General features: G+C 42.4%; 1 protein-coding gene across 3 annotated transcripts in view; it reads left to right on the forward strand.

Annotated features, from left to right (window-relative positions):
• Positions 1-19,438, forward strand: part of Kdm3a (lysine demethylase 3A) — a 41,591-nt gene extending 22,153 nt beyond the window's left edge. For all 3 annotated transcript variants that reach the window (XM_021660866.2, XM_021660867.2, XM_060383552.1), the window contains 16 exons: positions 2,273-2,477; positions 4,741-4,955; positions 7,826-7,978; positions 8,120-8,215; positions 8,559-8,686; positions 9,988-10,183; positions 10,782-10,954; positions 11,236-11,472; positions 12,439-12,610; positions 13,377-13,470; positions 13,963-14,093; positions 16,196-16,315; positions 16,399-16,538; positions 17,586-17,762; positions 17,840-17,974; positions 18,762-19,438. In XM_021660866.2, the coding sequence (XP_021516541.1) occupies positions 2,273-2,477; positions 4,741-4,955; positions 7,826-7,978; positions 8,120-8,215; positions 8,559-8,686; positions 9,988-10,183; positions 10,782-10,954; positions 11,236-11,472; positions 12,439-12,610; positions 13,377-13,470; positions 13,963-14,093; positions 16,196-16,315; positions 16,399-16,538; positions 17,586-17,762; positions 17,840-17,974; positions 18,762-18,842 (2,453 nt within the window). In that variant the 3' untranslated portion in view covers positions 18,843-19,438. The remainder of the gene's footprint in view (positions 1-2,272; positions 2,478-4,740; positions 4,956-7,825; positions 7,979-8,119; positions 8,216-8,558; positions 8,687-9,987; positions 10,184-10,781; positions 10,955-11,235; positions 11,473-12,438; positions 12,611-13,376; positions 13,471-13,962; positions 14,094-16,195; positions 16,316-16,398; positions 16,539-17,585; positions 17,763-17,839; positions 17,975-18,761) is intronic.
• The last annotated feature ends 2,329 nt before the right edge of the window (positions 19,439-21,767 follow it).

A 21,767-nucleotide genomic window follows, 5' to 3' on the forward strand; every position in this document is an offset into this window, starting at 1 on the left:
AAAATCCCACTCATGACCTCAGGTGATAGAGTTATAACAGTACTGGCACACCAAGAAACAGAAATGAGTTGTGTTTGGTCTTGGGTTCCACCCACAAGGCATCTCAGTTAGTATATGCAGTAGTCCAAGCCCCAGGCCAGCCGGTTGACAGCACTTCTGGTCTTAAGCAGTTTGGGTAAGACTTACCTTGTGCTGCTGGTCCTTTCTAAGGAGGGCGGTAGTCAGAAGTGTTACTGCTCTGTTAGAGTATTAAAAGGGCCTCAGCATGTTAGAAGGTCCAGAGCATGAAGGCAACCTTTATACACCTGAATTGATGCTGTATAAAAAGTCGGCATGATTTATAAAGCTTTTTAGAACCTTGAAACAAACAACCCTATTCAGAAAAACAAAACCATACGTCAGTAAGGTGGCTCAGCTGGTAAAGATTGTCTGCTGCCAAGACTGATGACCTGAGTTCAGTTCCCAGAAGCCACATGGTGGAAGGAGAGAATGATTGCTTCGTAGTCCTTCGAGCTCTATAAAGTGTGCTGTGGTGCACGTGAGTGCACAGACGAGCAAACCCACACTAGTGTCATGGCAGGCTTCTGACAGCAGAAGGCAGAGTGGTTCCATGCACTTGTGGCTCTCTTTGGTGTTGTAGAGTAGAGATACTTTTGGCTAGGGATTCTTCTACGCAACTTTGTCATTCTTGAGGTTCAGGTTTAATAATGCAGTTTGTAGAAAATTAATTACATGAAATTTATACTGTTTCTTAGGAGTTATGTAACTCCCAAGAGACAGTGAATATTCATAACCATGTATGTGTTCTATTTATTCTTTTTGAGTCATCAGTCCTCAGCTAATTTTTGAAGCAAGGCATTTTAGTTTCTGTGAAGAGGCAGTGAAAATCCTTGTTTAGTAAACATGAGAGGTACCTCGGTGAGCGGTGGAGCCCAGCTTTATCTGGATGCACTGTGCAGCTGCCCCTTATCTGGACTAGCACGTGTTGCCACTTAGTGTGGGGTCGGCAGCCCACTGGGATCTCTGGGTTGTGCCCACTACAGTTGCCTGTAGATACAGAAGGACCCTGGAAAAGGATTCTGTGTCCTTTTTCCATTTAGGGGCTATAAAAGCAAATGCCACCTAGAATCATGTACCTGTCTTTCTGTTGAGTTTGGCACCTCAGAAATGGGCTTGGCACTTTTCTCTCTTGGCTGTGACCTGAGAGATTGTTTTCCTTATTAAGCATCTTTTAAGCCAGATTGTGTAAAATAACCTTTGGACTTCACCTACCTATAATATGTAGAAGCCTGGTCCATCTCTCAATGGACAGTGCCTTTCAGTATCATGGGCAATTAACTATGTCACCGTGCTACTATGTTTCCGTCTTTTTACCCTCTCTTTTACTCTTAATACAAATGTTCAGTGGGGCTAGGGCTGACAGTGTTGCTTAGCATTTTATAGTCTGTTTTGGTTTGTGTAAGAACCCACCCACCCCATTTACCTTTGGACCTGTAGGCAAGGGGTCTTTTCTGGAAGATACTCTTTGCTGTGAGATACAGGGTCTTGGGCTATGAATGAACTCCCTCGTGCATTGTTTGGGTGGACCCATTAATTGAGTCTCTTTGCTGTGACAGTTCTTCCTTTTCTCTCTTTCCCTCTAGAAAGCATATTAACATTTCAGTGATAATTCTCGTGCCACTTACCACTTAAAACAGAACCTGAGTTAAGAGTCTTGGTTTTAGCCAGGGCTACTAAAAGGAGGTTGTGCATGCATTAACTGTGAGGCATGTCAACAGTTAAGTGATACCTTTGAAAATTGGGTTTTTATTTTGAATAGCTTTTGGAAAGGGTGTTTAAAAACCACCTTTAAGTTTCTTTTTGAGTGTGAAAGTTAACAGATCTGCCATTTATAGAGGCAAGCATAACCCACTCCTGCAGTGACTACACTGAGTGTGATTTAGAGGTGGTCTTCCTCTAAATTTAGAGAGCAGGTTGTATCATCTGGCATTGTGAAGAGATGATACACTGACTGTTGAATTTGGTGGTTTAGGTGGCCAAATGGGTTTTTAGGGAGCAAAACTTTGCTACTTGTTGCTTTAATCATCTTTTCTTGGGCTATTTTGTAGCGATTTTAGCTGAACCAAAAATGGGGAGAAGTGTCTTTTTTTTTTTTTTTTTTTTTTTTGGGAATGTTGACTTTTTGTTTTGTTTTGTTTTGTTAGAATTCAGTCAAATGTTGATGTTCTATTCAGAAACTTGAAGTTTCATTTTCTTCTTCTTACTTTGCTAGCCCCAGCCCGGAAGTCAGTTTTGACAGACCCAGATAAACTCAAGAAGCTACAACAGAGTGGAGAGCCCTTTGTTCAGGACGACTCCTGCGTCAACATCATGGCACAGCTGTCCAAGTGCCGGGAGTGTCGACTGGACAGCCTGCGCAAGGACAAGGAGCAACAGAAGGACTCACCTGTGTTCTGTCGCTTTTTTCACTTCAGGAGGTGAGGTATCTGTGAGAAAAAACTAAGATAATCTGGGCTCTATTTGCAGATTTTTTCTTCTATGAACAGGACATGCAGAATGTAGAAACTGTTTTTACTGTGTGTTTGGCAATCTAGACTTTTCTTTCTATATCTTATTCTTTTTCACTTTTTTTCATACATCCCAGACTAGCCTCAAACTAAGGAAGACCTTGAACTCCTGATCTTTCTGCCTCTATTTCCAGAGTGCTAGGATTTACAAGCATGCACAACCATGCTTGCCTTATGTGGTACTGGGAATAGAATCCACTACATACTAAACAGCACTCTACCAACTGAGCTAAGTTCCCAGCTCCAGCCCCCAAAGTACAAACTTTTCATATAATTGTCATAGAAAAATGCGGAAGTTTCAGGAAAATCTCCACAGGTAACTTCTCTTTACAATGCATTTTTAGTGTTTGGTCAGAAAGTTTATTTGGACATACCTAATTGGGCACACCTAGTTGGTGTATTGCATAAACTGTTTTGAATCTTCAATATAAGGAAAATAAGGAGAGAATATAAGGAGTCTCTTGATGATGCTTATCATCTACAAATACTTTGGAATTTCTATATTGTATGCATTAGAACTATAGTAGCAGTTAGTCTCATGTGGTCACCTGCTTGCCCACATCTCTGAAGGGATGTCTATCGGTACCATTGCCGGGTCAGGTGTGTGTTAAGGCTGTTCTGCCAAACTGCCCTGTAGGAAGGTGCGCTGGTGTTCATGCCCATTGGGAGGTCGGGCATGCCTCTGCTCCTTTGGCATATGGAGAGGCATGTGTGTAATTTCTTGTTTTCATTTTTTCTTTCATTCAGATTTGTTCACATTATGTACTGTGATGACTTTCCTCTTTCTGTGCTACCTCTGTCTTGTTCTAGTCCTATTGAAATTGGATTAAGTACACCTGTCAGGTGGTCCTTCAGTGAGATAACGAGACATGCTCACTGTTTGCCTTGAACCCTAGAGCGGCCAGAAGCAGTGAGTCAATAATAAACTGATGTGAAACGTGGACAAGAAGAAATAAAATTCCTGTTTTGTTTTCTTTCCTAACCCAGGATTTTAACAGTGCTCCCCTCCCACAGATAGTTAGCAATAGTTTGTAGAATTTCACTAGAATGGCATGAGTTTATTGCAGAAGTGTCAGATCAGTTGCCTTAGGTGTACAGATGATGGAAGAGCTCGGTAGCGTTTTATGATTTAAGTCTTCAAGTCCTTCACCCTTCGCTTCTGATTGTTGTCTCTCACTCTCCTGGTAGGATTAGCTCACTTGTCCCATTACCATTTATTCATTGTACAAGCGCATGAATTTATACTAACCTTTTCAATGTGTCTATATCCTGATTACGCCCTCACACCCCACTTCATGAAGAATCACTCTTTCTTTACGTCTTTTTTTCTTTTTCAAATTGAGGGTGAGAAAACCTGGTGGGTTTTTGTTTGTTTAATGTTTGCAATTTTATAGAAAAACTTAAGTTTCTATTGTACTATCTAAAAAGTCAGATTTATTTTACTCCTTTTGTCCAGAATGAAGCAACTTTGTTTCCTGTTTTGTTGAGACATGAGTGAATGATGTTCTCAGTATAAATGAAGGTTAGATATTACAGTTTCTCGGGTATTTAGATATTTTCATGTTCAGCTAGTTCTCATTATAAGCAAGTGGTGCTTTTGTCTCTTCCTATTATCTTTGTCTTTTAATCTAATTTAAAATATAATTTTAAATGTAAGTTGAAAATATTGCTTACCTGAATTAAGTGTACAGGTCATTTAGACCACATGTCACTGAATTTTATGTCAGCTTCTTAAGAGTAAAACATTAGGTTTAAAAAATATTCAAAGCTAATCCATAGCTTCTCAAACCATCCAGATATTCCAGTGTTAGGAGTGCATTCTGAGAACATGTTCAGCCTGCTAGTTTATTTCTTAGGTCCTGAGTTCCATCTTAACATTTTCTTTCGAAGGTTCTAGAAGCTCACACTGTAATGGGCCCTAGGGTACCTGTGGACAGAAGATAGCCTCAAATCTGCAGGGTCCTAGCTCCAGTGCTTCAATGAAGATATAATCAGATACCTCTCACCTTTCAGTGGTTGTTGGTATACTTCTTGTCACTGTCTTTGCTGTTAAGCTCTAATTCTAGTAGGTGGAGAATTGTCTCTGGAGACTACATGATAACTTGGTTTGTGTGTAACATAGATGCCTCTCGTTGACGTTTTATGTCAATCTTGTATGTTTTCCCCCTTCTAGGTTACAGTTCAATAAACACGGTGTGTTGCGGGTAGAAGGCTTCTTAACACCAAACAAGTACGACAGTGAAGCGATTGGCTTGTGGCTGCCTTTGACCAAAAATGTTGTGGGAACTGATCTGGACACAGCAAAGTATATCTTGGCCAACATTGGAGACCACTTCTGTCAAATGGTGATTTCTGAGAAGGAGGCTATGTCAACTATTGAGCCGCACAGTAAGAACATCTTTTAGGGGGTAGGAAGTTGGAGTCCAGCTTGATTGTTGTTTCTTTGTGACACCTGATTCCCAGTTGCATGAATTTTCTTTTCATCAGAAGTCTAGGTGGATGGTACAGTGAGGTTGCCATTCTTTTATAGCAGGTTTCTTCTGAGCTGTTCTTTCTGTGGAGTTGGTTGTGACACAGTTGGAAAGAGTAGCATTCCTTTTTATTTGGAAAGGTCAGTGTGAGGTATCAGTGGCATTTTGCACAGCCTCACCAGATGTGTAGGCCCAGCAGAAGGGGATGATACCTCAGGTTGATTACAACAGAAGATTATTGATTTACGGTACATTTTTAAAGGAGAAGGGTGGATAAGCATATCCTAAGCCTCCTGAGTCCTGGTCTGAGGGGCTAGGTCCCAGGTGTGAGAGTAGAGCCAGCTCAAGTGGAGTCAGTTCTTCCCATTACCTGGGAAGGGACAGCTACAGCTGCTAGCTCAGTATAAGACTGTACCCACTCTTGAGGAGCACTCCTTCATTAACAGGAAGCCTAGTAAGCTACATGGGTGAGTGCTGGGACCATGACTTTGTGTCACCTCAAGGTAGAGTGTCTGGAAGGATACACTTTTCTCCCTGTCTGCATGCTCTGGAGAAATGAGATATCAAGCCAAAAGCACCATGGGTGTCCTGTCGTATATTTTCTTCAGACATTTTATCTTCCCCAAGGGACTGAAAGACAACAGTGACATCTTTCCATTGTTTTAGTGTCTATCATTTTGGAATTTGAATAACCAAGTATGCTTGAATGGCACCGCATACGTGCCTGGTGCTCATGGACACCAGAAGAAGACATCAGTTCCCCTGGAACTCTTGAACGATGGTTGTCAGCCTCCATGTGGTGCTGGGAACTGAACCTAAGCTCTTTTACAAGAGCAGAGAGCACTCTTACCCAATTAGGATGAACTATCTCTCTAGATCTATTTCTTAGATTTAAGCAATAGAATCCAGACATGTAGAGCAAGAGCTCCTGGGGTGGGGGCTGGAGAGATGGCTCAGAAGTTAAGAGCACTGGCTACTCTTATAGAGGTCTTGAGTTCAATTCCCAGTACCCACATAGCAGCTCACAACTGTAACTACAGTTCCAGGGGATCTGATACCCTCACACCAATGCATATAAAACAAATGTTAAATAATTGTTTTTAAGCTTCTGGAGCTATTGGAGTTAAAGTTATGCTTGTATGTGCATGTTCAGAAGTCAGAGGTCTCTTAAGCTTTCTTTTCTGTCCTCTGTGTAGAAGTGATGCAAATTTCCCATGTGTGCTGATGGCCTTTAACCGTTCTTACATGACTGCTGTTACGGCAGTCTACATCTGACTACAGTGCACAGATAGACACTTGTTTTCAGATGAATTCGTTGCTACCTTCTTGATGTATCAAACCTGATGTTTTTTTGGTTTGTTTTTTTGCTTTTTATTTTTTATTATTATTTTTTTTTGTTTTTTGTTTTTTCATGCAGAAAAAAAGTATAGGGAGTTTTCTTAAGTGTGTAATTAAGGAATTCTCTCGTGAAGAAATACCTACATGTAGTAGACTTTTCTTGGCTTTGTGATCATCTTGCTTGTCTTTCTTATGTGATAATAACAAGCTGGTTGCGTTAGAGGAGGAAATGAAGTGCCGTGAGTGATAATGAAAGATCACCCTACCAAGAAACTTAATCAGTCCTTAGCCCCAATCCTGATAGTGAGAGCAGGTGTCTGCCATAGACTTTAATGTCTAGGAAATAGTGGCTAGGAGCTCTAAGTAGTTTCTAACAAAACAGTCTAACCAAACAAACCAGGACAAAGCTCATAAAACCTCATAAAATGTCTCGACCTCTTGATACTGTGCCTGGCTTGTTTTGTTACAGTACAGTAGTAGTTCTTTCTCTGGTTGGAGTATGTCAGTGTAAACTGGATGTCGTTTGGGATATGTTCAGGGTAAAGAATTAATTCACCACAGACTGCCTTATGGGAAAAAAAAATGTGTCTCTGTAGAACAAGAATGCAGCAGGTTTGAACCAGTGGTGATAAAGACAGACAGTGACTTGAATGTTCTGTTCAGCAACATTGGGCCTTCTGCCATTCAACCCAGCGTTGTACCGTGTTCCCATCCCTGGAAGCTTTCTTATACTTGATGTGGCCACCTTGTCAGATACTCCTCCCTTTGGTGGTGGTTGGGGGCCAATTCCAGTTGGTGTGTGCGGTCCTAAAACCCCTTCTTCCAGTCAATCTGGCTTGGCTCCTGGAATGGAAAATCTGGCTTTTTAGAATCCTGGGTTGTTTCTTAGTCTGCTGGGTATTTGGTTAGTGTGGATGAGTCCTTTGTACCAACAAGTGTCATTTTTGGGCCTGATATAACCAAGTTTCTAACTGACAAGTGAAAGAAATATATTGTGCCCCACAGTAATGTAATATGCTCTTCCCTTGAGGAGAATTTTTCTCTTTTTTTTTTTTTGAGGGAGTCTATGAATGATGCTGATTGTTGGTGTGTAATTTGAATACATTTTCTCCTCTTGGAGAAAGCATAGCCCATGCAGCCTTGAGATTCTAAAAGAATTTGTGAGGTTGGAATTGTAGGATACTTGGCACCTGAGTTCCAGCTCTGTATGTGCTGCTTAAGGCACAGTGTTGCTTCCTCCGAGAACAGTGTCTGAGGATGTCCAGTGCAAATAAGCCCCAGCATTCTTAGCCATGCTGAGGGATTCAGGAGAGCTTTATGGGGCAGCAGCATCTGTGGTTGAGGAGATCAAATGGGAACTCTAGGCACAGGGAGGTCTCATACCCCGGCCTGTGTTTGTTTCAGAAACCTTCTGTATCTCAGGACTAAATGGTTTATTGGTTTTTGCAGGGCAGGTTGCTTGGAAGCGAGCTGTCAAAGGAGTTAGAGAAATGTGTGATGTGTGTGACACAACCATTTTCAACCTGCACTGGGTGTGCCCTCGGTGTGGCTTTGGAGTGTGTGTGGATTGCTACCGGATGAAGAGGAAGAACTGCCAGCAGGGTGAGTGAGAACTGACTTGAGAGTCCTCCAGCCTCTGGTACACTGGACTCTTAAGCCTTTGTTGGTCTGTGGTTGATGATTTCTGAAGCACTGGGGTCCCAGGTTCATGGCAAACAGTTCCCACAAGTCCGCTATTCGCAGGTGCTGCCTACAAGACTTTCTCTTGGATAAGATGTGTGAAGAGCCAGATACATGAGCCTGAGAACCTGATGCCCACACAGATTATCCCTGGCAAAGGTATTTCCTGGGAAGCACCGCTCTGCCCTTCCTGCACTATGTCTTGGCTAACTTACAAGGGCTTTAGTTTGTTTGTACTTTGTGTAATCTAATTACCTGATAACTTTTAGTATTGTCCTTAAAAATACTCAAGAAACATGTTAAATTTAGTCCCTGCACTTTTGAAGCTTTCAGGGACAACTTTGTAGAAGGAAGTAAAGTGTGCATCTGGGAAAGGTGGGACAAAAAGGGGTAGGACATTATGCTGCTGAGAAAAGCTTTCCTGTGGGAAAGTCAGTCTTCCGCTTGGGTGAGAGCACGCATTGCACTTGTCTTCAGTGCTTGTTTCTGTCCTCTGATTTAGCCCTCTACGATGTCGGAGACATTGTGCATTCTATCAGAGCAAAATGGGGTATAAAGGCCAATTGTCCCTGCTCCAACAGGCAGTTCAAGCTCTTCTCAAAGCCAGCCTTAAAGGAAGACCTGAAACAGGTATTGCTGCTAATGCTTAGGTTCAGTGTCCTTATGCTTTTGTCTGTTTCTCAACTAACCCATATATTTCTGACGCTGTATTGGAAAGTTTGGGAGAGGCTTTGTTCATGTCTGTTACAATTCAGCATCCCCTTCTCAACTCTTCATATTACTTTGTGGACTTTATCTGTGACTTCTTAGTATGTTTTATATTTTTGTTCCTTAAACACAAAAACAGTATAAATTTTTAAATTTCTGTGTTTTACCAATAAAATATCAGAAGAGTTCAAGGAATTGTTGAAAATGATCCCTTCTGTGCCCAATACTTGATCCCCACCTGCCTCTTGGTGGTGGTGTCCTTACCATTATGTCTCTTCCTGAGGCTCCTTCTACCCTTACCCGTAGTCTTTTGGGAAGCAAACAGTTGTGCGTTTTCTAAAGCTGTAGAATGGAAGGCAGATGGGCTTAGAGAAGCTGTGGTGCTTGGTACCGGAACTGAACTTTAATTTTTGGTTTGTTTTAAGACAAGGTCTCCCTAGTCCTGTCTGTAAAGTGGGCCTGTAAACTGGCTGGCATCACACTCAGAATGCTTGCCCCTGCCTCCCTAGTGCCAGGTGAACTGGAATTCTTTTCTGCCATTTTCTGGCAGGATCACTTTGGCTCGCACACTGGCGTGCACATGCTTCAGCTGGCTAGCCGGTAAGAACACAGTGGTAGAAAGTAACGGTGGCTGCATGCCTCTGAAGCACAGCACAGAAAGGGAGCCAGGGCCAGCACAGCAGTCTGAACATTGCTGTGTTGGCTTTCCGCTGTGTGTAAGCTCATCGCAGCCGAGTGCCAGCGTCAGTGGTAGGTTCTTCCTACTTGTTTGAAGAGCAGCTCATCATATTTAAAGCTCGGAGTGACTTCTGAACCCCCTCCATTTACTACCTACGTCATTTTTTGACTCTGTAAGCATGTTGTGAGTGCCTGCTCTGGATGCTTGCTGAGTCCCCAGGGAAAATAGGCACAGATCAGTCATTTTAAACCACTTGGTATTTGGGGCTGTAGGGATATACGCAAGCCTGGCTAGTGGGTGAGGACAACACCAAAGTATTTGTTACCATATCTTGTGTTTCCATTAGTAATACTTGAAAGCTAAAAATGAAAATCTGTCTTGTCCTTGTTGTTCTGTGTTATTATTAGCAGAAGATGATTACAGTCATGATAGCTGAGGCTATTATGTAACTGTGTTAGCTCTGTACTTCTGTTATGGAAGAATGTTTAAGAAAAGGCAAATGTCAGTCTTGAGCTTACACCTGACTTTACTTTTACACTTACAGATGTCTTTAACTGGAGAAAAATCAGCCCTCGGTACCATGCTCCAGCAAAGTTCCCCTGTGTTGGAGCCAGCAGCTGTGGGTGGGGAAGTAGCCTCCAAGCCAGCCAGCAATGTGAAGCCTGCCTGTCCAGCCAACACATCACCTTTAAACTGGCTGGCCGACCTTACCAGTGGGAATGTCAACAAGGAAAATAAGGGTGAGTGTGTCCTACCTTTCTTAGTGCTTGAGCACATTCTCAGAGAGACTTAGCGGTTAAAATGTGAGAACAGGACTGGGACTATTATAAGATGGAAAGTGTTCCCTGTTGTCATCAAGTACATGTTGAAGTGTAGCTCCTGAGAAGGGAACTAATTCTACCTCCTCACAGAATGTAGGTGAAGTTGAAATCATGTTTGGCAAGAATGGAGTGGGGCTGAGAATTGATTAGTACTGCTGACAATAGCATACATGTAAATAATATGTTCTGGTCACTTCTCTGTTCTTTATCTCCTCCCTACCCTGTCAGTCCTGCCTCTGTGTCCTACAGAGTATAACTAGACTAGCTATATAATATAACGCACCTATCAATAAAATAAAAATAAAAGAACCACAGTACCATTTTCTGGTTTCACCTGGGTATTTGATACTCTTTTAACATAAAGTGGAAAGTCTTACCCAACGCACACAACAAAGAAATCCAGGTAGATTTCTTTGGTTTTCGGAAAGGAAAGCTATGCCCTGAAGTCATTGTGTTAGTAGAAACTAACAAGGAATCTGCCTTGAATGCACATCTGGGTGTTTTGGTTCTGTTTTAGAAAAACAGCCGACTATGCCGATTCTAAAGAACGAAATCAAATGCCTTCCAGCACTGCCCTCTATGAACAAGTCCAGCACAGCCCTCCACACTTTCAACAGTACAATTCTGACACCTGTAAGCAACAATAATTCTGGTTTCCTTCGAAATCTCTTGAATTCCTCCACGGGAAAGGTATGTGCTTGTCTTACTATTTGTCCCCTTCCGAAGTTGAGTAGAGAAGATGGCATGAGTCATGTTTGTTCCACAGGCCAATAGGGATGGGCTAGTTTTCACTTTCTTAAACCCAAATGGGTGAATTAAGGACTTTGAACTTTGCCTGGGTTCTCTGATGTGATCTCTTGTGTGTGCTCATGTGATGTATGCTTGTACCATTATAGAGTTGTTTGGTCTTTTTTTTTCCCCCAGTAGTAGAGAATGACATATTTAAGATTTGTGTTCTCTATCAAATTCAGACAGAAAATGGACTTAAAAACACACCCAAAATCCTTGATGATATCTTTGCCTCTTTGGTGCAAAACAAGACTTCTTCTGACCTGTCTAAGAGGCCTCAAGGACTGACGATCAAGCCCAGCATTCTTGGCTTTGACACTCCTCACTACTGGCTGTGTGATAACCGCCTGCTGTGCTTGCAAGATCCCAACAATAAGAGCAATTGGAACGTGTTTCGGGAATGCTGGAAACAAGGGCAGGTAATACTGGCCTCTGTCCCTCTCTCTGTTCCTTCGCAGACTTCTTCGAGCACCATCCCTTTCCTCACTTTGCCTCTCGGTGGTGTTCATTGCCTCTTGTCCCTGTTTTTGCATTTGTTAAGGGTGGATGTCATTGGGAATGGGTGTGGCTGTGCCTTACTTGGTATAAATCTACTCAGCTGCCACCTTTTCCACTTAGAATTTGAGTCCTTTCAGGCAGCTGTTTCTTGGGGTTTGGTGAGAGAGACAGGCCTGACTAACCCTGTGTGGCCAGCCTCAACAGGGCAAGTGAACGTGACTAAGACACTGTTGGGATTTGATGTATTTGACTGCTTTTTTTTTTTTTTACAAAATCACATATCCACTTTCCTGGATTAAAGTCTGTGCTGGGGTTGGTATGATGACTCAGTGGGTAAGAATGATTGCTGCTCTTGCAGAGAAAATGAATTGGTTCCCAGAACCCATGTCTGGCCCGCAACTGCCTGTATCTCCATTTCTGTTGTCTCTGACACCATCTTGTAGCCTCCAAGTGCATTTGAACACAGATGGCCAGACAGGCACACAGGTATACACTTAAATAAAGTCACAGCCGCATGGGTTCATCTTGAAATTGGTATGTCATCCCCTATGGCACCTGCTGTTGGCTCTTGAATGGTGGTTAGTCCGTTCTCTGTTGGTGGCCTTGTGGGTGTGACACTTCTTGGCTTGTATGTCGTTGTCAACACACCTAGCCTGCTGTTGTGCCTTGAAGGGCATCAGAAGAGTGATCCCTTCTCCAGCAGCTTAATAATCTAGGGATTATACGCACCTCGAGCAGAGTGTGTAGCAGGTGAATAGTGAGCGTACGGCCTCTGTGGAAGCTCAGGTAAGTTGGTTGTGTGTCACCAGCTGAGAGTGAACACCAGCTGCTTGAAGAAGGGCAGAGCTGATAGTAGGCAGTCTTATCTCTTCTCCTCCTTCCTTTAGCCAGTGATGGTGTCCGGAGTGCATCATAAATTAAACGCCGAACTCTGGAAACCCGAGTCCTTCCGGAAAGAGTTTGGTGAGCAGGAAGTGGACCTAGTCAACTGTAGGACCAACGAGATCATCACAGGAGCCACAGTAGGGGATTTCTGGGACGGATTTGAAGATGTTCCAAGTATGTATTAAAGACTGCTCTAAAGAGGGGACACAGGAACCTGGAGATTTAAGACTTCAGAATTAGCTATGCCTCTTGTCTCTTTGTGTTTACAAAGTTCATGCTTTTGAACTGACACAGGTGCTACTAGTATAACACGAGTTCTGACTCAACCTAATCTGTGTAGTCCAGAAGGTGGGGCATAGAGAAGTGCACACTGATGGTCCTCCAAGTACCTGGACAAAATAGGAGGTGCTTTTAACCTCATTCTGAGCAATCCCCAGAGGATTTGATGCTGTGGGGAGGTAGGCAGTCAGGGTGGTACTGGTACTTTCACAACAGCGTTCAAAAGGCAAAGTCAGAGGTCCCGGGGACAAGTTTTATTGTGTTGAAAATCAGAAACACAATAGATCATAACTAGTAGTCTCTATTTTGCTGTCTCCAAGGTACAGCTTTATTTCTTGGTGCCATAAAAATAGGAGTTGGCAAGCAGGGCGTGGTGGCACATGCCTGCAAATCACAGCACTTGGAGAGGGAGAGGCAGGCAGATCTTTGAGTTCAAGGCCAGCCTGGTCTACAAAACAAGTCCAGGACAGCCAAGGCTATACAGAGAAACCTTGTTGAGAGAGGAAAGAGAAAGAGCAAAGTTGTATTTCTATGCCAGGAGGATTTGATTATGAAAATTTTCAGGCAAACTACTTTATTTGCAATATTAAGATATTAGCTAACTTGTCATTTTTGTTTGACAATTATGAATAACAATTCATTTATTCTGGTTCATCTTAAGACCGTTTGAAAAATGAAAAAGAGAAAGAACCAATGGTGTTGAAACTTAAGGACTGGCCACCAGGAGAAGACTTTAGAGATATGATGCCTTCAAGGTACGATTTTAGATGTGGGTTGAGTGAATTCTGTCCTTCACTTAAGGAAGTGTAAGATAGCTTCATGGGTTTTTTGTTTGTTTGTTTGTTTGTTTTTGGTTCTGATAGTTGTGTCTGTACCCTTAGGAGATATGTATATTTCTTAATGCAATGGAAAAAGTGGTAGATCTGGTTAATGCTGGTCTGCACATTTGATAAGGATGGAAGTGCCTTGCCCTGAGGACTTGGAGGCTGTTTTTCAGGCATTCAGATCAGACACACCAGAGTAAAGCATGGTTCCTGAATCTAGTTCCCTTCAGGAAGTACTTCTCAGCTCCATTGTCTGAAACATTCCAGATCGTTTGGACATACCGCGTGGCCCAGGGCAGAGCTCGAAATACCAAGGCTATCCACCCCTGTCTCAGACTTGCCCTTTTTTGTATAGCAAAAAGAAGCCCTAGAGTACTAGAGTCGAAAAGCAAGCTTGCTTTGCAAATTGGTTTCTTTTTCTAGATTTGATGATCTGATGGCCAACATTCCACTGCCCGAGTATACCAGGCGAGATGGCAAACTGAACTTGGCCTCTAGACTACCAAACTACTTTGTACGGCCAGACCTGGGCCCCAAGATGTACAATGCTTATGGTAAGAAGGAAATGTCTAATTGAACATAGTAGAAATAAAACAAGGTATTGGAAAAAAAGTGCATAGAAAAATGCTGGACCCTGCCTTCATCTCATCCTTACACATTTCTCTATTTCTTGTTCACGTGTGTTTGTGTTTCTTTTTCATAACTGCAGTTTTAATGCAGATTGCAGTTTTAGGTTTTTCTGTCTTCTACACCTAACTTTAATTGCAAAACTTCACATTATGTAGTCATTTCAGTCTTGGTGGATATCTTGGTCAATTTTGCTAGCATTTGCAATATTTGTATTTAACATTCGCTACTTAAATGCAGTGTTTCTTACTAACATATAGTATGTGCATGTTTTGGAGAAGTCATGGCACTAGAAGAAAGAAACGAGTATCTGTGGTTCCAAGATCACTTTCTGGCTTGTTCCAAGTATTTTAGCAGCAGGTGGATCTGTTCTCTTATACACCAAATGGTGGCAGTGTCCACAAAAGCTTTTCTTGGGAAAAAACTTGACTGGGTAATGATTGCACATGCCTTTAATCCCTGTACTGGGGAGGCAGAAGCAGGCGTATCTCTGAGTTTGAGGCCAGCCTGGTCTACAGAGAGATTTCCAGGATAGCCAGAGCTACACAGAGAAATCCTGTCTTGAAAAACACAAAAGGAAAAAACTGGGAATCCTGGTGTTATTGTACAATCCTACTTCCATCTGAACTGAGGGTCTTCAGTTTAGTGTTTTGTTAACATGGTGATTGAGTAGGGATCAGTTTATTCTTACTTGGTTACACCCTTAGTTTTCCAGTGTTGCGCTGACTCCAGCCGCCCACAATCCCAGCTGCTGGTCTCTTTGGCCGTTCTTCCTCCCAGCTTCACTCTCCAGTCCCTTGTTCTTAGACACTATTGTTGAGATCTATGTTCAGATCTATGTTCATCATTCTCTTGCATTTGTAAATTTATCAAGACATTTTTTTTGGAGGCTGGAGAGATGGCCACTGGTTAAGAGTGCTTGCTGCTCTTCCAGAGACCATGGATCAGTTCCCAGCACCTTTGTCAGCAGCTCACACTGCTCATAACTGCAGCTTTAGAGGGTCTCATAACCCCTGACTTCTGTGAGTACATGCACACATATGACATACACTCAATGCACACACAAAACATAAAAAATGTTTAAAAGATAGTGAATATTTTTCTACATAGTATTTTTTGTTTAAAGCCTGCTTTTAAGCTTTATGTTAAGTAGAATCTGACTTTTAAAATATTCTTTTGTGTGGTCGTAATTAACTGTTTCGTTCATCGTATTTTTGGCATGTTAATTGCTTTTTAAACCTACATTTTGTACTTTTTGCAGGAGAAATACCTTTTAAACTCATTGAAAACTACAGTGTCTAGTGCAGGGCTCATGCTCACCACCCAGTGTAAACTGTGTCACTTGTTTATTATGATTGTTTCATTGTGTCTTCCCTTTATAGTGTTCTTTTACCATTTTAAAACACATCTCCAATTCTATGATTTGAACCAAATATCCAAGGCTTGACCTGTCCTAGGGGTGGTATTTCAGCAAGGTGGAAACAAAGCAAAGTGTAACTTGAGTTCTAGGGTCCTGGGCTGGCACAGAAACTGCCATCCCTCAATTTTAGCCTCCCTTGGATAGCAGCCACCAGGAAACCAGAAACGAAACCTTTCTCCAAACACGACCACCCCCTTTCTGAGGCCTCCAGGCCTGTGCCTGACGTGCTTAGTACGAGGGAGAGTGCTGCAGTCAGTAGCGCCAGCCAGGGTGGACCCTGCACAAGGTGAGGCTTCTACTGTGGACAGACTGGGAACACTGGACTCAGTGCACTGGGCAGTGTCCCCTCCGACTGAGTGGAGCTGCCTGAGGTTGCAGTGTGTGTGGAAGCAACTACCAATGGTCTCCCAATTAAGCTGGCTAATGTCTTATTTACCTCTGAGCTTTCATTGGTTTTGAAGCCAAAGCTTGAACTATAGCTACTTCTGCAAACATCCATTGAGCAGATCTTACCTTCAGGACATCACTTCACCACTCTGATTCTTTGCATGAATTCTTGGTTCCTGGTACATAAGTATCCTGGTACACTTGGGCATTTTATTTTCACAGGATTGATCACTCCAGAAGATCGGAAATACGGGACCACAAATCTTCATTTGGATGTGTCTGATGCAGCTAATGTCATGGTTTACGTGGGAATTCCCAAAGGACAGTGTGAGCAGGAAGAAGGTAGGATCTGAAACATGGAAGCTGGGCTGACTTGACTGTCTGAGGTAGGGCCTGGAGTTCACACTTGTTTTTTCTTGTTCTAGAAGTCCTTAGAACCATCCAAGATGGAGATGCTGATGAACTTACAATCAAGCGGTTTATCGAAGGAAAAGAGAAACCAGGAGCTCTCTGGCACATATATGCTGCTAAAGATACAGAGAAGATAAGAGAATTCCTTAAAAAGGTGTGCTGTACCCTGTGCCGTGTGAGGAGAGCATAAGAATAGCAATATTGTAAACCACCACATGGTGCAATCCATATCAATTGGATGGGCTGTCAGTGGTTGCTAAGAAACAAGGATTCTAAAAAGGGAGGCCTTGTCTTGTTTGTTGTTATTATAATGCACTTGGAGATTTTCTGTCTTTATTTGACTGTCTGATCACCATTTTGCACTTTTTTTTTCTTTAAAAACTGCTTGAAGATAGGAACATTCATTAGTTCACATGTCGGTCCTTGGCCCTAAGCTCTCATGTTGTAAGTCACTGAAGTGTCCATTGCTTCTGTTCTCACTTGCTGAGAGACTGTGCTGGTCATTTAAAGGGGTTAGGAGTTGGGAGGACTTGGTTTCATCGTAGTTGCTGAACATTATGTGGAGGCTCCCGGCACTGGAACGACAGAGCTTTTCTCTGTTTAAACTTGTTCAGTGTTGAGACTAGACTGCTGATTACAAATGAGGCAGGTTTGACTGATATTCTTTAGTCATACCTGAGACATAGGAACATTCCTAGCCCGTTTATGGTCCTGACATCAGGTAGGTCCTTTAATAGCCAGTTGCTAGAAATCCAGTGTTTGTGGTTAAAGGTTGACTATTTGACCTCCTGGTCACCATAGTTTTCTTGATAATGTCCATTTTTTAGTATGTTTTTCCAGACACTGAATATGGAATAAAGAAGTTTAGGCTATATCTTTTGGACTGTTTCATAGCTCAAGACTGTTAAGTACATACAGATCTTCAGTAAGTACAAGACAAGTTGTTTAATAATTAGTCCATTTATATTTTAAAGTATCGTCCAAGAGAGTAAACAGGCTATAAGAAATTATAGCAGGCAGGCCAGGATTTGTGATTCTCTTAAACCTTTCTGTTCATGCACCTGCGTTCTATTTCTGCCAGTGGGAACACTTAACTTGAAGGCAGCCTTATGTTTATTGGCTGCTTGTATTTTGGGAATGGAAAACAGCCTTAGTGATTTTTGGAATTTGCTAAGTTAATACTATTCTTAATGTATTGTAGGTATCAGAAGAGCAAGGTCAAGAAAACCCTGCAGACCATGATCCTATTCATGATCAGAGCTGGTATTTAGACCGATCGCTAAGAAAGCGCCTTTATCAAGAGTATGGAGTACAAGGCTGGGCTATTGTACAGTTTCTTGGGGATGTGGTATTCATTCCAGCAGGAGCTCCACATCAGGTGAGAACCAGTTACTCATCCTGTTTCTTGCCTTTCTGCTGTGACCCTTCCTACAGATGTGGCTTGTTGTTTTCCAGGTCCATAACTTATACAGCTGTATCAAAGTAGCTGAAGACTTCGTGTCTCCAGAGCACGTTAAACACTGCTTCTGGCTTACTCAGGAGTTCCGTCATCTGTCACAGACTCACACCAACCATGAAGACAAACTGCAGGTAAAAATAGCATAAAAATAGCACCTGTTCCTGGCACTTGTTTGCTGCCTATGGCCCATGACCCAGTAGTGAGCTTAGAAAGAGAGTCTGTGTCCTAGGCCATGTCGCAGTTGTAATAGTGAACTAGCCGTCTTTCTAGTCCTGTCCTGTACTTGAGTAACAAAACTACAGGCCCAGAGGAAGCCTCACTCTGGTCCTGTTGCTTAGGCACTAAGTCTTTAGTACAAAAATGGATAGACCTTTGACCTCTGTCTTACTTAGCAACCAGCCAGGGGTCTGGAACACAGCGTGTGGCCTTCAGTGCTGCAGTGCTTTTGTCACATGATAGAGCAGGACTGAATGAACTGAACATTGGGATCTGAAGGAGCTGTTTCCAGAGACTGAGTAGCCCGAGCTGCAATCCCCGCTTCTCTAATCCAGAGGTTGAGGAGTGTTTGAAGGGTTGAGCTACACAGAAAGATCATAACTCAAACCAAAGTGAACATTGAATCAGTTCATATTGCTCCAAGTTTAAAAACTATAGCAATTGCTAAGTCTGACAAAACAGGGTGTACTCACCTTGGGCAAAACAGGTAAGGGAACGGTAGAGCTTTCTAAGTTCCCTGGAGAAAGCGTGGATGGTGTGTGTGTGGCATACTGGTCTCCAGGAGCCAGAGGCCCGTGTATTGCATGTTGAGTACTGACTTGAGTTCTGAGAGAAGTTAAAGCTGATGTGTGGTTACGGTATTCCTGGTGAGGGAGGTTAGGTTTACTTGAGTAGTCATTTTTTTTTTCTTTGTCACTGTAGGTGAAGAATGTTATCTACCATGCAGTGAAAGATGCAGTTGCTATGCTGAAAGCCAGTGAATCCAGTTGGGGCAAACCTTAACTCTTCTCTGCACATGGGAGATGAACTATTGGCAGCTGATCAAACTCTCCAGGCAGGATTCCTGTGGGCTTTGAGATTTCATGTTACCTCATCTTTTTTTTAAACTCTGCCCGACTTGTGAGGGTACTGTCTCCAGTGTATATTTCTAGTGTTTACAGACACTAAGTGTGGATATGTAGTAACTGTTTCCAGACCATGCATCCTTATACTGTGACTTCACCTACTGCGGATCTGCCAAGCTGAAGATCTGTCGGCTCTGAAACAACACTTGCAGTCATTTCCCAGCTGTTTGTTTGGACAGCTCATTCAAATGAATTTTTAACTACTAGGGATTACTGCAAAGTTTGATTGGATTTTATTTTATGTTATGTTTGCTGGAGCCCTTCCCCCACCCTCTAAGGTCCAGAAGAGCAATGGAGGAAGTGACAGCTAATGGTGCAGTTCTAAATGTATTTCATAGGACTGGCCTTACATAGCAGAAATAACTACTGTACAATTCTTGGGGTTAACCATCTTTAGTTAATGGAGTTTTAATTTAAATGAAGCTTTGCTAATTTTAAGTGGTAAGCATTTTGCATTAAAATATTCATATAATATTTTGTCTCGGTTCACTGGCCTTTATTTTGTGATCTCACACACACATTTTAGAAAATGTAGGCTCACGATATTGGTGCAGGAGCCTTTCTTAAAGGCAAAGAAATTAGATGTTCATCATTTCTTAGCAGCCAATACAGTGTTCATCCATCCCACTTTTGTCAAGAACCACCAGTTGGGAAATAGGAACTAATTAAAACCCAAATGGTGACTGGCAACTGCTTCTGAGCAGTAAGAGGCTGAAATACGTTGTCTGTCTTAATCCTGTATGTACCATGTTGGAAGGGTTAGGACAGTTGCACCTACAATTCCCATCTCTGTGAAGGGCCAATACTAGTAAGGGAGGCACCTGCGGTCCCCTATCCTGGGCCACTGTAACTGCAAGAGGAATGTGTTCATCAGTGCTGAGGAGACAAGGCCTGTAGTGGGGTGTTAACCTGTGGGCTGAGTGGGAGGTCAGTAATGAACACGACAGCCTTCAATACTGAATTTCTAAGTCTATAGGCGATGTTTTCTGAGTTCTTATAAGCTCCTTTATAGATTTGGATCTAGAATGTGCACTGTTGGTCAGAAACCAACTATGCCAGAAGTAGAGTGGAGAAGCCATCTTCAAGCCTGCTGTCAAAGGTCTCCGTACAGAATTACAGGAATGGTTACTCAGATGACTTTATCATAATGACAAAAAGCTACAAAAGGCAAGAGCCAGTAAGAACTTTTACATCTTCATATACACCTGAAGAGGTATCAATTAAAGAAAAAAAAATTCAGAATGAAAGCAAGGTATTTCAAACTGACACATAAAAGTACAATTCATAAATGGTGATTCAGATTCTGGAGTGATCTAATCCATAGAGGAGATGAAAGTTTAAAGAAGAGTATAGGAAAATGAGTCTAAGAGATTGTCAGGATGATCAGGTTTGGAAAAAAGCTTCAAATGAAACAGGGTGCTTGCAGTTAGAAATTTCATGTGAGAGGCAGCGAGACAGCTCAGTAGTTACATAAAGGTACTTCTTGGCACCCACATTCAAGTAGGAGGAAAACCATTCCACACAGTTGTCCTCTGACTTCTTCACACGTGCCTTGTATCAATTAAAACAGTAATAATAAAAGTTCTGTGAACTAGATCATTGGAGGAGAAAGCCCTGTGAATAGAACACTTGAATATCAGGAAAAATAATAATACTAATATGGAGGACACAGAAAAATGTTCAGTGACAACTGGTTGATGTTGGCAGAACTCGGGCATGGCAGTCTGCACTTGTAACCCCAGTCTGCCGAGCACCGCCTAACCAGCTGCCACACCCTAATAAGTTCAGTGACATACTCAAGAAGAATTCAACAAATGGGATATACGGAATTCTCAAAAGATGGCCAGAAAGAAAGCACTTGTTCTTACAGAGGAACCACAGAGCTGCTTCCAGCTCCTCATAACTTGAGCTCTAGGCACCGTGATGCCATTGCCTCCCCAGGCATCTGGCATGCACATGCAAACAAAACGCTCATGCACATAATTTTTAAATAACTCTTTAATAAAAGTTTTTAAATTTAAAAACAAAGTGGAAAGAGACTAATTGAGGAAGACGTCCATATTGGCATGGCTTTCACACAATAAAGGAGCATATACTTTTACACAAAATAAATGTAACCTAAGCGTGGTTCCCAATGATGCCCCAACGTACTTTTTAGTTTTATGTTGCAGAAGTAATAGCCATTTTGTAGAGACCATGCCTCAGATGTCAGCAAATACAGTAGTGCATGACAAAAAGCATCAGTTAAAAAAAATCGGAATGAAAGCAAGGTATTTCGAACTGATACATAAAAGTATGGACGGTGATTCAGGTAAAGCAGTACTTAGAATTTATAACATGAACAGAACTAACAGGATAGTGATGAAAGAGTGACTTCTTAGCAACAATGGTGGTTTTGTGACCGAAAAGGCCGAGAATCCAGTAGCTGTTTACCCACCAGGCTGAATGCCTCTGCAGTCACAGTTTGGAGCTGAAGTCCTGGAGAACTGCTGCTCTTCAGCCTCCACTGGGATTCCAAAGCAGCTGATGTAACACTGGCCTCATGACGCAACAGGACGGATGAACCAGGCAGCGAGTGAGGCCAAGTACATGAGCGAAGCCGCTCCCTGCACCCTTTTTTATTTGGGCTGCCACCAGAAGGTGTGACCCAGATTAGGGGTGGGCCTTCCTGTTCCGAATAATCTACTTACGGAAGTCACTCACAGGCCACCCCTGCAGCTTGGGTTTTGGTTGACTTAAGCTGTAGTCAAATTAACAACCAAGGTTAGCCATCAAAGACACATGAGAAGGCTTAACTTTACCA

This window comes from Meriones unguiculatus, chromosome 5 (assembly GCF_030254825.1).
Source record: "Meriones unguiculatus strain TT.TT164.6M chromosome 5, Bangor_MerUng_6.1, whole genome shotgun sequence".
NCBI classification, from domain to species: Eukaryota; Metazoa; Chordata; class Mammalia; order Rodentia; family Muridae; genus Meriones; species Meriones unguiculatus.